This window comes from Megascapheus bottae, chromosome 27 (assembly GCF_031878675.1).
Source record: "Megascapheus bottae isolate mThoBot1 chromosome 27, mThoBot2.hap1, whole genome shotgun sequence".
NCBI lineage: Eukaryota > Metazoa > Chordata > Mammalia > Rodentia > Geomyidae > Megascapheus > Megascapheus bottae.
Genome location: NC_143535.1, coordinates 14,353,297 through 14,371,482, shown reverse-complemented (window position 1 = coordinate 14,371,482; position 18,186 = coordinate 14,353,297). Strand labels below are relative to the sequence as shown.

The window sequence follows — 18,186 nt, the reverse complement described above, 5'->3', positions numbered from 1 at the left end:
GATTTTCTTGAGCATGGAACTTTACCTTCTTAGGTTGCCTGGGAGCATGAGTGATTTGGGGGGTGTTTTCAGAGGGGCCTCTTTTTCTTGGGGTTTGAACTCAGGGCCTAGGCGCTATTCTTGAGCCTGCATTCAAGGCTCACAGTGTCACTTCTGGCTTTTTTCCAATTATTTTATTGGAGATTAGAGAGTCTTAATGGACTTTCCTGCCCTTGGCTGACCTCGAACCACGATCCTCAGTTCTCAGTCTCTTGAGTAGCTAGGCTGGCACCCAGCTAAGAGTGGGGATTCTTACCTCCTGCCTCCTGCCTCTTGTGGGAGGAGATCTTTCCCTTTGGTGGATGCTGGCAGAGCCCCAGGCATGGGAAAGCCCTTCTGCTCTGTGCTTCTGTCAGCTTGCTTGTCTCTCCTTCTCTCTCAGTTAGATTGGGAGATCCCTATGGGCAGGGGCCAGGTCTGGTACTTATGTGGAAGTCTCAGTGCCTAAAGACCCCCAGTAGCTGTAGAAGGAGGAAATGACTGGCCTAGAATGCCTCAGGCTCCAAGGAAAGCTTATAGTATCTTGCCTCACTTTGACTGGGCAGATCTGGAGACGGGGGTACACCCTAATCTCCCCCCCCTCTCTTTCATTTATCCAAGATGAACTCCAGAAAATGGAAATGAGAGGGTTTCGTTGCTGTTTCCTTTTCTTTTCGTCTTGCTTGGTCACTTATCTGTCTTTGGGTAGGGTAAGGGGGCACAGGAGTGGAGGGAAAGGGTTGAACAAAGGCAGCAGTAGTAGTCATACATACAATTTGTGGGTGGAGAGGGGAGGGAAAAACTGGGAGAGAACATGGGAAGAGGTGACATTGTCCAAAAAGATATGAACCCATTACCTGACTTACGTAACTGTACCCTTTGTAATAACAAAAACATTTTTAGGGATAAAAATGGGCTGGCTCTCTCATTGGCTGTCTGTGTGACTTTGGCTACTTACTTAAACTTTCTGACTCAGGGTCCATGTCTAGAAGATGAGGATAATTATAACTAAGGTATGTGTTAGGATAATAAAACCCCACATCCAGACTTCTCCTTTGTGACTTTGAGGGCCACGTGCTTCTCAGGTATCCTCCTCCCAACTCTGGATGACCTATGCCTGTAGTTTTTCAGCAGGTAACTTCTCCCAAGAAGACATCCTCTCCCCTAAGCCCTACCCCTGACTGGGGCAAAGTGAGAACTGTCCCCACAGAATCCTACCAGGGACTGTTCACCCCCAGGTCCCCTAGTGCTTGCTAAAACCCTAGGCAGCAGCTGGCACTCCCTCTAGTACCAGGCAGGCCAGCACTGGTTCATTTTCCTGGCACAAGAAGCAGTCCAAGGACCTGGGAAGAGGTCAGGGCTGAAAGCCATTTGGTAAATAACAAGTTTGGCCTGAACAGGTGGCAGACAGCAGTAGACATGGTCGGTGCTGAGAAGGGAATGGAAATAGGGGTGCTCCAAGCCTGGGTCTGCTCATTACCCACCCTTAGGGCGGGGTACAGGCTACCTTCCCTTATCCTCACCCCATCAGACACCACGGGGTTGGGCTGCCCTAGCATGCCTAATAGTTTACATTTTCCTTGCCTTCCCTCTCACAGCAACTTCTGTAGACAAGAGTCCTCATTCCCCTGACTCTCCTGAGGAGCGTTTCCCATGTTTTGTATTATCTGGATCCCTGGATCCCTGCTGCCTCTGTATCTGTGTCTAGCCTTGTGAAGCTTCCTGCTCTTTATTTTCCCATCTTTGCGAGTGCATGGGTGTCCTGGCTCTTATGTCTGGCTCCACTGTCTTTGTTAAATGATTAAATGACACATGGAAGGAGGGAATGAGTGACCAAAGAGCTGAAGGGTTCAAGCCAAAGAGGAATCCTCAAAATACCCCAAGTCAGCCCAGGGAGAAGGATTGGCAAAAGATCCAGAGCAGCCCAAGGCAGCTGGAAGAGGAGGCTGGCTTGGGGTCCATAATAGTGACCAGACCTCCGTTAATTAATGAATCCCACAAGGATTGCAGGCCCTTGTAGGCAGTGGGTTTCAAAAGAAATCTTACCAAATGTGCCTTGGCCTTGTATCCTAAGGTGTGGGTGATCAGAGCTGACCACAGGTTGGCTGAAGATTTAACTTGGAACCCAGTCTCTCATGACTTAATGCATTTCTGAGAACTGACCACTCTCCACCCAAATCATCCATTTTCAGAGGAACCCCTCCCCACTTTTCTCATTGTCCCAAACCAATTATTTCCAACAGGCCCATTCCAGGGAGTAACTAACTCTTATACACAGGCGTCTCTCTCTCTCTCTCTCTCTCTCTCTCTCTCTCTCTCTCTCTCTCTGTGTATATGTGTGTGTGTGTGTGTGTGTGTGTGTGTGTGTGTGTGTGTGTGTATTCATAGCTGGAAAGATGTATCTGATATGTCTATTGTCTTTTTTTTATAAAGTAATTAAAGTTCAATCTAATCTGGGCTTCACAAGATGTGCAGAAGATCCGAAACTCGGGTCGGGGCATGGGTGAACTGACTGACGCAGGCAGAGCCAACTCCCACTTCGGAAACGAAGGCCCCTAAAGACTATCAGATCCATTAGGGCAGAAACTGGCTAATTTCGTATCTCCTCCTCTCAGACTGTGCAGCAGACTCCCAGACCCACAGGAAGCACCCAGTATTTGCTGAATGGATGAGTGATTGGAGGAAACAATGCTGAAATCATTTGTCTAAATTTGTTATCATTCCGGAAGTGGAGATGTGGAGCAAGTGATAGAGAGCCAGCCTTGATCCAATAATCCACGTGAGAGAAGAAGGCCCTGAGTTCAAGTAGCAGCACTGGGACAAACAATTGGACGATGAGCAGTGAGGACAAGAGGGCCTAGGATTCCTGAATTTCTGAAATGTGGAGTCACCTTAATCTTCCTCCCCAGACTCTCCCTACCCCTTCCAGACACTGCAGCTCCTGGAGGATGGTACCCGAGGGGCACAGGGCACAGTCATGCACATTGCTCCCCAGCCTCGCAGCTGACTTTGCTCACCTGTTCCCTGATTTATTTTCAGCTTTGTAGCCTTGGTCATTAACTATTTTTGTAGCTGTAATTAAGGCACTTGTCCTGCTTGGGAATGAGGAGATAGACAATAAGATGGCGGTGGGATTGTTTTGTTTTATTTTAGTTATTTGAATTAAGGTAGTTAAGTTTAACCCTGGGGGGAGAGGGGAAAACGTAGATTTAAAAAAAATCATAAGCTCCCAAAGTCATGGGGTTAAATCCCTGTTTCCTCCATAGGGGCAGAAAGGTTATTTTTGCCTTTCACACAATGAAGAACCCAGGTTTTGAGATGAGTTGGAGTGAAGAGGTATCCGGTTTAAAGACATGGGTGGTCCAGCAGGCAGGGACAAAAGGGAACAGGGGCCCAGTAGAAAATTTAAAAAAAAAAAGAAAGAAAGAAAGAAAGAAAGAAGAAAGGAAGGAAGAAAGGAAGGAAGGAAGAAAGGAAGAGAAGAGTCTGTTTTGATGAGTCAAAGCAAGGAAAGGTGCCTCTTCCATATGGTGGTTCCTGGGGTGTTGCCCCCAGGGGCAGAGAGAACCATCAATCACAGCTTCAGAAAAGGCTCAGGGAACTTCCAAAGCAGCCGAATGAACTCTATTGGCTGCAGAGTGAATGTGTTTCACAGGCAGCTGAGCAGAGGGCCCTGCAAGCAGGGGGCTCCAGGTCTTAAAGAGATGAGAGGAATGTAAAGGAGTGCGACAACATCTGAAGCCCATTGCCTTGCTGGCCACAGCTGCATGGCTGCCTGGATGGAGGCCATTCACAGCCAGGGGCCCTAGTCACCCTTTCTCCTTCCCATTAATGAAACCAGCGTGGGGATCCTAATGACTGATCAAAGGCCCAGCAAGCTTCCCCAGGCCCCTAGACCCCTGGCCTGGCCTGGCCTGGCCTGGTGGATGGTGCTAGAGTAGGAAGAGAAGGTACTCAGAGGTATGGCTAACCAGCCTTCCTGTCCCCTTGCAGGGTACCCCGTGAAAATGGAGTCTCCTGGGGTCTTGCACACCACTTTCTTTGCTCCTGAGGATGACTAGAGGAACGAGCAAGATGAGCAATCCTGCTTTGGCCAAAGGACCTGGAGCAAATGCTTAACTTCCTTCTGAACTGAGCCTCCCATGCTGGTCCTGAACTTCCGGTTCTGACTCTGCCAGTCTGGTGTTCTCTTGTTAGTAATGAGGCCTACGCTGAAGTGCCACCACAGTGGCCATGATCACGTCCCACCACATCAGTGCCTATCAGTAGTTCACAATTGATTGGTTGTGTGCCCGCCTCTATAGGGGTTGGGCCTGGTGGGCCAGACACCTAGGGCAAAGACGTTCATGGAGTAGCATGCAGGTGTCCCAGTCTTAAGAACAGGCAGGTGGGGGTGCTGCTAGCCAGAGTTTCTTTTATGGAGGCAGATGAGGGTGGAAAAATCTGTTTCCTCGTTAGTGAAGTCCCAACAGCTTCCTGGGGTGAGTTGCTGGGGAAGCTGCAGAAGGATTTCCCTTGGAGGAAGATTTTGCATGTGGACTGTGAACAGAACAAGGACTTGAAGGCATTTTCCAGGTGGACAGAGTGCCCATGAATGAAGAGCATACATCTGGAAGGAGTGAGAGGTGAACAGTCCTAAAGGATGCTAGTACCACACTTGCTGGGATCCTAAGCATGTCGGAGAGGAGAGAAGAGAGTGATTTTGAGAGCCTCTGTACAGTCAGCAGAGATGCTGGAGTGTCGGGAGGCTGGGGTTGTGAAAGCACGGGTGGTAGCAATGACTGGGAAGTGAATGGGGGTAATGCAGGAATTAAAGTAGCACATTTCAACTAAGGGAGGACACACTTATTGTTTCCCTGTAGACATTTATGTATGTCAGATTATCTTAGTAGAATTCCACCATCCCTAAGGGCTCACATCTTACTCTTCAGGGCACATGAGGAGAGTCCAGATCAGACAGGTACAGCATCCTGGAGTTGATGTACTATAGTTAGACAGTAGAGGGCGCTGCTACCCTAGTAGAATTTAACAGGAAGCCAACAGAAAGAGGAGGTAGTCCACAGGAAGGGTTCCACTGGGTTGTTGCTTTTGCAGTTTCTAAATGCATAATCAGTCTTCAGGGCACACTAACCAAAGCAATGTTCCTATAAGTAATCAGTTTCCCCTAGATGAACTCAACATAGTTCTGAGGGCCTGAAAGCCACTTCACCATTGTATTACTTTGGCTTATGAACAGAGAGTGCCAGGCCATAACCATTAATGCTTCTCTACTAAAATGAGAAGGGGAGGAAAAACGCCTTCATTTTTTTTAATAACTTTATTCCCCAAACTTCAAAAAACGAAAATTGCCAAATTAAGGATTTGCCTCGGAAAAAAATTCTAATTTATTATAAAGAAGGTCTGGGGCTTGGGAATTTTTTTTTTTTAATGCAGATTCCTAATTTTCCAAAGTGACATTCTCCTGTGCATTTGAATAGATTATGCTCGGCACCGCTAGCCCTCAGCACAAGGGGAACATTATTAAAATGGCTGCACAGGGTCTCAGAGGAAAGGGCTCTGCCTCACGTTTCCTTTTTCATTTTGGAAGGAAACTCTGTATCGGAGACTGTCCATTTCTTGCCTGTAGAGGAAACTGGAATTCTGAGGAGATGGTAGACAGATACGACACACAGTGGGCAGAAGGAGGGAGATTAGACTTGAAGGAATGCGGAAACAGAGGGTCTGGATTCCTGGGAGTCTCACTGAGGAAACAAGTCCCTGTGTGACTGGCCCATTTCCCTATTAGGCTCTACTGTTCTGAAGACACAGTGTCTGAAAATGGCCAGGCCTTAAGGTAACAGCGTGGTGGAAGGAAATGGAGTAGGACTTTCCCCTGAGGAGCTGGACTCAGCATTTGAGACACAAGAGGAAAGACGACCAATACAAGTTCTCCATATTGGATGCCAATGGCCACGCTTATGTGAAAAAAGTCACCCCAGTCCTGAAGAAAAGGGGAGATGCCTCCTCCCACAAGAATTCATTAGCTCCAAGGCCATTTTTTTTTTGAGATGGCTTTTGATTATTGTTGGAAGCCTTTGGGAGAGACCTCAGCCCCTACTCCCTCCAGCTACTCCATCCCTGCCATCCTCTTTTCTATAAGTCCACACCCCTGCCCCCTTACTAAGCAGCTTAGTGTAGGGGAGGCTAGTGGCTGGCAATTTAGCATAGCCTAGGCCATAAAGACCGCCCCTCCCCCAAATCTTGGCCAATCCCCTATGAATACTGAGGCTCCCTGGCAGATACTTCACTTCTGGGTCCTTAGGGCTACCAACAGATACACAGTTTTTCCAGGGCAAATTGCCTGTCTACTGTAAATGTGAATAACTTCCACGTAAAGTACTAGTGGGCACCCACAGAGCACGGTCTTGGGATGGTCCCTGCATCCGACTGCTTGCAGGCCCCCTTTCTCTGCCCCTCTCCCCCACTCTGGGGTTGGAGCAGCTCAGTGGAGGTAGCGAAGGGGCTCGTTGCCTTAGAATTGCAGCCTCACCTGTCCACAACTTAGCAGCTGGGGTTTATTTCTCCAGCTGTATTCTGATCATTAAATTCAGTTTCTGGATCTGCATTTCTGGACAACACAAGCCCTTACTGCAGCTCCCCTGCTAATCCCCCTGCCAAGCCAGAACATCTCCCAGCTGCCCAGAAAAGCCACCAGGCAGGGAGAGGAGGCAGGAGGGAGGAAGCAGCTGTTTCCAGCTGTACCATCCAGAGCTCCCTAACCTCTGGGACGTGTTGCATCTCTCCCTAATCCTGGAGTGTGTTGGGGGGGGGGGCTTCATACCCACTACTTGCTCAACATAGGAAGGTCCCATCTCTGCCCTGCAGGCCCACTCTGGAGTTTGGAAAGCAGGATCCAGAAGCCTAGCTTTCAAGTGCTTCCTCTTCTTTGTTCCCTTTTCTTCTTTTCCTGCCCCACTTGAGGGCTACTCTGGTATAATGCTACCAAGTCTAAAACCTTTCAACAGCGTGAACCCAGCCCTGTAGTCACCTATGGAAAGCTACTGACATGAAGGGTGGGGTGGATAGCTTTGTCGTTTGGCTGGGGAGTGTTGGGAGAAGGGGATGAAATTGCTGTCTGCATCTTACTGCTGTGTGTGTGTGTGTGTGTGTGTGTGTGTGTGTGATGTGTGTGTGTGCATTGATTCTGGGGTTTGAACTCACGGCTTTGAACTTTGACCATTAGCTTTTCTACTCAGGCAGGCTGTTTTACTACTTGAGCCATTCCTCCACTTCTGGCTTTTTTTTTTTGCTGATTAATTGGAATCTCACAGACTTTCCTACCTGGACTGGCTTCAAACTTCAATCCTCAGATGTCAGCCTCCTGAGCAGTTCGGGTTTCGGGCACCTTTTTTATGCTGCAAAGGTCTTACTGGATCTGTGGGGAGGCCACATTTGAACTGCTGCTGCTATGGACAGGGCAGGGCAGGACTGGCTGTCTGGCACACAGTAGGCACTTCCTACCCAAGGCTTGCCCGCAGGAGTGAACATTCAGGCAAGTACATTTCACATGACAGATGCTCCATTGCCATGACTGAATTAATACTGACTTCTGTGAGACCAGCATAGAGAAAACAGGACAGCGCAAAAGGAAAGGTCATAGAAGGGAGCCGCCTCGTGTGAAGACTCAGCTGCAGAACTCACAGAGATGGACAGGGAGAAGGGATGGGTGTCGAGGGCTGCAGGAGCTCCACCCACTCAAGCCTGGAAACTTCTAGAAGGAGCAGGAAGCACAAAGCACGGGTGAGAGGTTGCCCAGGTGGTGCTGGACTGCTTGTAGGACTTCCAATTTGGGGATAAGGTCCAGAAGAACAGGAGTGAGCTCAGGAAAAAAGAGAGCAAGGTCTTAGAAAAAGAAGCCTGCTTCTTCTAGTTAGAAAGCCCAGTGGAGTCTAGAAGCGAACAGAGATGTTGCCAATGGGGAAGAAGAAGAGAATGGGACAAAGGGCTCAGGTGAGGATGCTCTGAGCAGAAAGGTTCCCAAACACTCAAAGGCAAACCTGGAGCGTTTGCACCTTATACCTTGTACCTGGATCTCAAGTGTATCGTTTGCCCCAGTTGTGATACAGTGTGTGTTTCCTAATGACCAAGGGCTGTTGACTTTCTGGACAAATCTGTGAGCACTGTTCCAAGCAGAGAGTGGTTCTGATGACAGAAACACTTGAGCAGTCTCCGAGCCTCAGCATTTGGTCTAATGGAATGACACCCTTTCAGGCTACTACCTCCCCGCCCCCCACTCTCCCTTTCTTCCTTGGCACACTCACCTGTGGGCTGTCCTGGTAGGGTGGGGGAGGGACATTCTGCGTTGCCATCATTGTCAGAGCTGGGGCTGGGGAGGCATGTTGCATCATGGGATTGATTCACATCGAGGATCTGTGGGCAGGAGAAAAGGGGGCCATACGGTTAATATCACCGAACACAGGCTGCCCTGGGGTTCCACCAGCTCCGCCTTTTGCTGGACTAACTTGGATTGACAGGAGAAGCTGGGGCTGGAGGCCCTTTAGAGGAACAAATGAGAACCAAGGGAGAGGCCTGGATGCCCAGAGGTTGGCTGTGCTATTTTGACTTGAAAGCAACACTATTCAAATCATATGTAAAACAACCTGAACCCCTGCGGTGATGCTTTGTTCAGCATTAGCTCTGGCCTGGTGGGTGGGGTGTGGGACGTGGAGGCGGGTGGCTTGGCTGGTGGTAGCCTGGCTGGTGGTAGCCCAGCAGGATTGGAGACTATTTGGATACCTGTCCATTCTGGAAGGGGCCTGAGCCTCATCCCATGCCTGGAAACAAGGGTATTTCATTATCTACCATTTCCCTGCAATCTGGAACAACTACCAGCCTTCGCTGGGACAGGAAGCTCTCAGGCTCCCATATCCCTGCTCCCAGGTCTCCCAAGATCAATTTCACCCTCCCCAGTGTGCTCCCCACACCCCCTAGTGGTGGCAAGGGATTGTGGGATGGTGGCCCAAGGAGAACTACCTGGAGGAAAAAAGAGGCAGAGAGCATTCATACTCAATCCCTCTCTCTCTCTCTCTCTCTCTCTCTCTCTCTCCCTCCCTCTCCCTCTCTCATTCCCTCTCTCCCTCTCTCCCTTTGTCTCTGTCTCTCCCTCCCTCTCCTATCTTTTAGTACATTCTGTGAGCCCAGGATTTCTTTTAGTCTTGATTTAGGGAAGACACAGGCATATGGCTCTTTGATGGGTCAAGTGCTGTGCTGCCTCTTAACAAGAAAACAGAGAGAGAGAGAGAGAGAGAGAGAGAGAGAGAGAGAGAGAGAGAGAGAGAGAGAGAGAGAGAGAGAATTTTCCAGGTCCATTCTGCTGTATCTCACTCCCATCTCATCACCAATAAGTGAGCTGTCTGTCCCCAAGGGACCTCAAAATGTCCCCTTGAACTAGACTGTGGTGCAGTAAGTGGAGATAGCCTAGCAATGCAACCCAAAGAAGCAGAATGCCTACACAGCTGTGAGCTACAACAGGTGCCCTGAAATATTCAGAGCCGGGAGCGACAGGCTAGTTGCTGATACAGGGCTGTGTGGTGTGCAGCAGGGGAGATATCTAAGAATGCCTGGGATGTAGAACTGGCATCCTAAGTACAACCAATGAGCCAGGGCTGAGAGACCCCCCCTCACCCCCACCCCACCTCCTGCCCAGGCCTTCAGGGGACCACCCTCCTCTAGTCTGATGCCCATTCTGCCTGACCCACCCTAAGGTCCTCTAAAATTTCCACATACATGAATTCTATGAGAATTTGAGGGTGTCTTAGAGCCATCATTAAAAAGAAGTAGATTTCCAGGGTGGGGTGTGTGTGTGTGTGTGTGTGTGTGTGTGTGTGTGTGTGTGTGTCTGTTGTTGTTGTTGCTGTTCTTTTAGTTCTTCCACAAGAAGGAAAGGAAAGATCTCCCCTGGCCTGACCTGAGTCTCCAGAGCACCAGGCATGCTTTGACCTCAAGTGCACAGGCAGAGCAGCTGAGGTTCATGTTTCATTTAATAGATGTTTATCACGGATCATGTCTGTGCAGAGAACTGTGTGAAGGGGTGAGGCCAGGTGGATGAATGAGGCCAGGTCTCCTCTTCAAGGAGCGTGGTTGGTAGATGGAGGTGATAATCTAGCAGGAACATAAAGAAGGTAAGGTGAGGATAGGGAAAAGAGTGATGGCATTTCCTGGGCAGGGCATTTCTGATGGATCCCACTGCTTGGACCTCTCCTACCCTGGCCTGAGCTCAGGACATCTTTGTGACAGACAGACACAAGACAGGTACCAACACTGAGATTTTCCTTTCCACTAGGGCTCAGTGGGATGTGGTGAAGGATTCTATCTTGTAGGGCAGGGCAATTATCCAGATTGGTCAACATGGCTAGGTCTTGAGGAGGGGGGGAAAGGGGGAGAGCAAGCCAAAGGAGACGAGCAGAGTGGAGACGAGTTCAGAGGGAAAAAGAGGATATTGAATATTCCTCTTCCTCATCTTCCTCCAAGAGAACACAGGATCGTTCAAATGTTAGGCAAACCTCTGCCCAGGTGCAAATTTCTTGAGACAGTAGAAAGGACTTTCCGGAGTTAAGATTTTTCAGGTATCACCATGGAAGTTTAAGCTCTCTTTTGAAACCTGAAGAAATAGGGATATTTTGAAAACTTTGGGTACTCTGGCAGATAGGCAACTTTAGATGAGGCCTGAGGGTTAGGATGGTGTGGCAGAGTGTCTTTCAGGAGGCCCAGTGTTCATGGGGGTGGGTGGGGGTGGGGCACTCACTGGTGGGGAAACAGCCAAGGACTGCAGGCTGCAGTACCAGAGTCTTCCAGAAGAGGGAGCACGGGGGGCAGAGTGAGAGTGGGAGCGGCAGCATGCAGGAAGAAGGGTTTTCTCCCTCCTTGGGGCAACTGGTTCCTTGAAAACAGGGTTTTGAGTCTTTGGGTTCACTTGGTGCCATAATGAGAAATTCATAGTGAGGGCAAAGCAAAGGAAATGCAAAGCGGAGGATTTATGTGCAACAAAGGAGGCTTTAATCCCCATTCTTTTGTTCACTGTCCAATCAGGGGAGGCAGGGCCAGTTTGGAAGCACTGTCCCTAGGCATATTTCCAGCTGCCTTGTCTGGGGACAAGGAGGGACAGTAGAGAGACAGTCATCCACGTGGCAGAGACACTGATTTAGTCCTGAGCCTGCTGGGTTGTGCAGGCCAGAACAGCCTCAGGCAGAGGAAGAAAAGACAATTTTCTAAGGACTCAGATGGCCCTCACCCCTCCCCCATCCCGGGGTCTGCACAGGCCACTAGGCCACTGACCTACTATCCTCTAGGGACCTCTCCTGAATGAGAACAGGAGGCCTTACAAAGCAGGGGCTTCAGTTTCCTTCTCTGTTTGCACAGGTAAAGAATCTTCTAGAAACATGACTCTCAGGTGTTCAGTGGACATAAGACCCCTTCGTCTACCCTGGGACTCCCCTGGTATCCTTACATTCTCTACCTTTCACCCCTGTACACCCTAAGGGTGCACATACTACCATCTTGGAGAGAAATGTAGAGATCTGTCTTGTCAGGGGCTTGGCTGCTACTCTGGGGCTCTGGTGTGAGGGGCATCCTCGAGCAATAATTGGGGGCTGGCCCTTGGGAGAAACCAGCCCCTTTGGGCACTTTCTGTAGAAGCAGGAGGAGCCCAAGCCCCTCCCGAGTTCTTGTCAGTGTCTCTGGGAGGCAGCTGGCCCAGCGCAGGCCTCTCTGCTTCTGTCACCAGAGCATTCAAGGGAACACAGCCAAGTCTGAAAATGGAGGGTACCCAGAGAAACACTGACCTGCATGACACCCCCTCACCCACGGGCTCATGTTGAGAATGTTCTTCTTCATGTTTTAAGTGTATGTGCTTTGGGGGTGCGGGGAGGGAGAGTGCCCACTCAAGTCCACAAAGATATTCAAACTCTGTGTCACTGATATGGTCATATGGAAATGCCATTTTAGCAACCCAGGGGCCAGGTGAGGCTGGTAGGGGGAGGTAAAGGGGCATGGAGGGACAGCCTTTTAGGCTAACATGACCATGTTAGCCAAAGGGCACCCATCTTTCTGGGTCTCCTCACAGCCAGGCAGCATGAGGCCCTCAGACTAGAGAACAAACCCCAGCAGCGTGTTGACAAACACAGGCTTAGGGGGGGAAAAATGCCAAGCTCGTTAGAAGGAGCTCATTAGGACTTGTTGACATGAAACCCATTAGACCAATTAACATTCCATTAACGGTCTGGGGCTCCAAGGGGTTAATGCTGCTGGGCAGTAATTGGGCTGGGGTGCAGGGGTTGGGGGCTCAGGGCCTTAAGGATGAGAAACAAATTCTAATTGGGAACTGTCTGGCCAGCTGGCCCAACAGCATTTGTTCCTGGCCCCTGACCCTAGCTGGGACTAAATTGTATTTGGTGCTGAGGTGAGGGTGGGGGTGGGGATGGGGGATGGAGGGCCTTGCTTTCCTTTGGCCCCTCACTGCCCCACAGACCTGCTTCATACTAGAGCCGGGGCCCACAGTTGGCATAAGGACAACGGGGAGGGGCTATTTCTCCCCTGTGACTCTGACAGTTCTGTTTTCTTCATTATTGCTCTGTATCCTCTGGCAATAGTTTCTTTCTTAGCCTCTGGGAAGTCACAGCTCTTCCTCCTCCCCCCCTGGTATTTTGCCATATTAATACATCTACAAAATTATAAAGAAGCTGGAATGATGCTGCTTAGGGCAGAGGCTTGGGAGGGTGGTTCTGGGGGTCTTTTCTGTCCTTCCCTTCCTCTATTCCACAGCCCTTCTGTGGTTCCCCTCAGAGTCCTTCTGTCTGTCTGAAACACACATTTGATTTTCATGATGTCCCTTGCTGTGCTACTGTAGAGGATATGGAAGTTGTATTCCCTGGCTGGGCCTCGATTTCTCCACCTGCAAACTCAATTGGACAAGATGACTCCAAAGTTCATTCTCAGGTCTCAGGAATTGTGAAGGCCTGTGCTTGAGGTCCCAAGCTCTGGATCCCATTCCCAGTAGAATTTATCACTGATCTGAGGCTTAGACAAGTCACCTCTCTGTTGGATGGAAGAAAGAAGGTATCTCCCCCCTCCCCCGAGAAAATATTTTCAGTCTCCCCATTCAGTTATTGAACTGAATGCAAACAGCTGCATTGAAATCTTGTTTCGTGAGCTAGCCCTTGCCTTCTCCCTGATTCATTCCCTGAAGCCAGGGAGCTAGGAACCTTCCACCATACCCCCTCCCCAAAGCCCAGACACCCCCAGCTTACTCCTCCACCTCCATCCTGAATCTTTGGCTCCAGCAGCTGCCCAAGCTAGAGTTCTGACGTCTAGACAGATTTGCAGGAGGCTGAAATAACACCGTGAACTCAGCAGGAGGGGTGAAAAGCTGCATTAGTAACCTGGCTGGCTTTAGCTTCTCCCTCTGGGGCAGCCGCCTCAACCCTGGCACAGTTCTCTCTCTTTTCCTTCAGTGGTGTATGCCTTGTCCTGACAGCCTCTGGTCCAGCTCCTTTCCCAGAAGTGGCCTGTAGGTGGCGTCACAGGGCCCTTCTTTAATTGCATTATATAATGTAACCTGTTTACTAAATCATGTAATCAGTCGCCTCAGGATTTACAGCTTCGGATGTGTATGGAGAATTGGACTTTGAGTCAAATTTAAAAACAAATAAAAATGAGAGGCAGCTGTTGCTGATAGTGTGATATTCATCTTTTGGAAACAAATTCACCCCAGTGCTATAAATTATGCCTGGAAAAAAAGTGTTGTTGGTGGGAAGGAGTTGGCTGGGTCTCCTCTGCTGGCAACTCAGAGCGATGAATCTTGAAATAACGGTGTCAACCTGTCACTGATTTCATGTGACTCTGTGGATTTATCTAAAGAAATGCAGGCGTGTGGACACACACACACACACACACACACACACACACACACACACACACACCAGGTCGCTGCAAAGCTCAGGAAGAAATCACAAGCCCAAAGCTGAGCATCGACTGGAACTCCTTAGTCTCCAATCCTGGGTATCCAGATTAGCAGAGGATGGGAGAGGGAGGGGGCAGGGACACAGATGATGATGAGGTTCATTTGGGGGGGTAGAGATGGGGAGAGGATGGATTGGCCAGAGAGGGTCTCCCAGATAGGCTGGGAAGCTTTACAGTGTGAGCAGGGACTTAACCTCCCATGTCACCTTTCTGATTAAAATGCTTCAAAATGAGGCCAATGTAAAAGGGCCCATTGAGGTGGAGATTAAGGAATAGTGGAACGAGAAGCAGGCACCCCAGAATATGCTACAGCCCCAACAAGAAGTAGACGTGCAAGGGAACCTTTTGGCCACTATGTTCTCACAGTCCAAGTGGTCATTTGCTGCCTTTCTGTAGTGCCAGGCTATGTGCCCTGGTATCATAATGCTGGTCTTGTGGGAACAGAATAGGGGTAGAACAAGCGCAGCAGGAGCTGTGGCTAAGAGTCATTGAGGGATGGAGATATCTCCCTTCATCTCTCCTCCCAGCCCTTGACTGCCTGGTGTGGTGACCAGGCCTTGGAAGGAGATCCTGCCCAGCTCCCCAACCCAAGTAATGGCCTGTGTCTGACTTCCAAGGGCCTCTATGGCCTCTGCTTGCTCTACCCCTAAGGCCTTTCACTGATTGCTCTTTATCTGGAATAACAGCAAGTGGTCTACACCCTACATGTCATCTGTGACCTACTCAGTGGATGTATATCGTCCATCCCACCTCCTGTGTCCCAGTCCAGTAAGGAGGGGTTCAGTGATCACATAGGTGGAAGATTCCGTTAAGTGGTATCTGGGTTTGATTCTCCCCCGACACCCAGGGCCTTGTTGGGGATCACAGACCTCCATCACTGTCCTCACCCTCCTTCTCCCCCCGCCATCCACCCTACTTTTCTGTGGACAGATATTCCTAGAACTTCACCTGTTCAGGTTTCCCAGAGAACAGCCCTGTTGTTCTGACTTGGGGATTGGGGGAGAGGGTGGCCCCAATTCTTCAGGGCCCAGAGTTCATGGGCTGCCACCTTCCCTTGCCAGTCCTTCAATTCATCAGAAAAAACAAAGGCCTGGGGCTGAGAAGGTGACTTAGTGGTAGAGTGCCTGCCTAGCATGCAGGAAGCCCTGGGGTCGATTCCTCAGTACCACATACACAGAAAAAGCTGAACAGGATGTTGTGGTTCAAGTAGTAGAGTGCTAGCTTTGAGCAAAACAAGCTCAGGGATCATGCCCAGGCCCTGAGTTCAAGCCCCAGGTCTGGCAAAAACAAAAACAGAAACAACAACAACAACAAAACTTCACAGGCCTTGATTCTTTTTGTTTGTTTTGGTTTGATATCGGGGCTTGATCTCAAGGACTGAGCTCTGTCCCTTTGCTCCCCCCCCCCACCCTCGCCTTTTCTTTTCTCAAGGCTCATGTGCTACCATTGGAGTCACACTTCCATTTTCAGCTTTTATTTCCTTTCCTTTCTTCCTTTCTTTTTTCGGCAGCTAATTGGAGAAGAGAGTCTCACACACTCTCCTGCCAGGACTGACTTTGAATAGGGAGAGGCTAGGGTCACAGGCATGTGCCCTAGTGCTTGGCTTCAGGCCTGAGTCTTGAGCCTTCTTCCCCTAGCCACTCTTGTTCTAACAGGCAGGATTCAGAGACTGGTGGAGGCCTTGCTCCCTCCCTCCCTGCTTAGCTGTCACACCTTCCCCGGCTTCAAAAAGCTGCTGATATATTTTACAAACTGAAACAGCAATTTAATTCCCCCTGATAGCAGCAATTGTCCATTAGATCTTCCTACAGAGGAGCTTAACAATAATTCCTTTCATCCAACCGCTTGCTTCTTCTTGATCTGAGAATCAATCCCATAAATAGCAGGCAAGAGTTTTCACATTACTCTCCCCCTCCAGCTTTTAGCATTTTGATGAAGATTCTCATCTCTTCTTTAAGCACTTTACAACTTGGCAATTTTTCCCCCTTTGGTTCCTTTAAACAAAATAAAACAAAAAGAAAAGCAGGGTGGGGAGAAAAAAAAAGAAGAAAAAGAAGCAGATTGGCTATAAGGGGAAACAGTGCTCATTTTCTCCTGGCAGGATTTCCATTTTCTCCCGCATGGAGGCAGGGAATTGAGGGATGGCCTCTGAAGGTTCCGTGTTACTTTGCCCCCAGAAAGCTCTCTTTGGCAATTTTTTTTTCAGTGAAAGCATTTGAACTCAGGGACTTGAATTTGCTAGACTACTCTTGAGCCACTCTGTGTTAGTTATTATTATTTTTCGATGAGTCTCTCTTTATGTCCACCAACCTAGACTGTGATCTTTCTATTTGTATTTCTCTGGGTAGCTGGGATGGCAGCTATGTAACCCTGTGCCACTGGTTGAGATGGGGTTGCAGAAACTTTTTTGCCCAAGTTATCCTGGAACCACAATTCATTCATCTCTTACCAAGTAGCTAGAATTATAGACGTGAACCCCTTCTCAACATCTTTTTGGCATCTCAGTCTCCATGCTCACTCTTAGATGGATCAGGCTTTTGCCAGTATGTCCAACTCACAGAATTTTCTTTCTCTTCCAGGAGACATCTCCCCTGGTTGCACCCCAAATATGGAGTTCGCGGGCTCCAGCTGCTCCCCTGGCTGTGAGGAGAGATTTCCCTTGACCCATTATCTCTGTTTCTCACCCATCACTCTGGCCACCATCTCACCTGCATACAGGATTCTGCGCTCTCCTTCTCATCTCCAGCCCCCTCCCTTTCTATCTATCCCAAACAACATGAGTAAGAGAGACAGAGGGAGGCGCAGAGAAACAAGAGAAGCGCGAGACACCTTTTATTCAATTATTTTTTTTTTTCTTCTGAACCTTCAGGCAACTCCAGTGATCAGGGACAGAGGAGAGCCTTCCTGTCCCTCCTCTTTGGGTGGCAAGAAAGGTGGATTGCTAGGGTACTCTGGAGTCCCATCAGTCCCTTGAGATACAACCACGTGCTCTCCTGTCTGCATACACACGGAGAGAAACAAGTCTAAAGATGAACCCAGGGACCCAAGTTCCCTTCAACAAACCCAATTCCCAGGTTTATTATTATTTGTGGAGAGCTGACAGCAGCCGCTGCTCAGGAACCGAGCCGAGAAAACAACATGGGCCTGACCCTGGAGACTCACCACTCACCAGAGACAGACAAACAGCAGACACTGGGGATCAAGGATGAAAGTCACCTCCCTACTGCCCTGTCTGCCTCCTGTCCCTCCAGGGTCTCTCTTCTTTCAGGCAGGCATGGGGGTGGGCAGTCCCTAGGAGCTGAGAAGAGGCAGGGGGTGAGGAGAACAGCGTGGGGGCTGTGTAGAGCTGCCATGAATGATCTCAGAATGTTCTGGAACCAGAGATTCCTAAGAGTCAGCCAGACTCCCTTCCTCTCTGTGAAGGGAAAGATTGAACCCTGTCCTGTGATCTGTAACACCTACTCTCAAGTTTTAAAACTTGTCTTCTAGGAGAAAATGAGACGAGTTTTGGAGTGGGCTTAGGTTGTCACTGAAAATCTATTTGTGGCCGGGCACTGATGGCTCACATGTATAATTCTAGCTAGTCAGGAAGCTGAGATCTGGGGATCAGGTTTCAAGTCAGTCTGGGCAGAAGTTCTGGAAGACTTTTATTTCCAACTAACCATTGAAAGCCAGAAGGAGAGCTGTCGCTCAAGTGGTAGAACATTAGCCGTGAGCAGAAAAGCTAAGGGACAGAGCCCAGGTCTGAAGTCCAAGTCCCAATAGTGCATGTGTGTGTGTGTGCGTGCGCGCCGTGTGCACGCACGCGCGCACACACACACACACACACAGAGTTTGTGTCCAGCCAGTGGGTGCCCTTCTCTGGGGGCATTTGTGGAAAGCTCAGTGGAGCTTACAAGAGAAAAGGGCTGGAGGTCAGGGTCAAGGCTGTAGAGAAAGGCTAACCAAGCTTGATCCTTCCTCATGCTGGAACAAACGCACACATGTTGGTCTGTTTCTTGATCTGCCAGATGACAACTGTGGTGCGAGCAGAAGGATACTGTGCAGTGAGCCCATCCTGGAATCCCCAGACTCACACCTCTGCCCCCCCCATGGGAAAACATATCTCTGCCACCTGACTTAAAATGTGTCCTGAACATGCCTGGCTTCTTCTTATCTGTTGTTTCAGATGTT

The 18,186-nt window shown here is 49.5% G+C and overlaps 1 protein-coding gene across 2 annotated transcripts in view; it reads right to left on the bottom strand.

The window, feature by feature from the left end:
- Nucleotides 1-18,186, bottom strand: part of Pknox2 (PBX/knotted 1 homeobox 2) — a 245,572-nt gene that overhangs the window by 66,525 nt on the left and 160,861 nt on the right. For both annotated transcript variants that reach the window (XM_090319655.1, XM_090319656.1), the window contains one exon: nucleotides 8,319-8,427. In XM_090319655.1, the coding sequence (XP_090175781.1) occupies nucleotides 8,319-8,405 (87 nt within the window). In that variant the 5' untranslated portion in view covers nucleotides 8,406-8,427. The remainder of the gene's footprint in view (nucleotides 1-8,318; nucleotides 8,428-18,186) is intronic.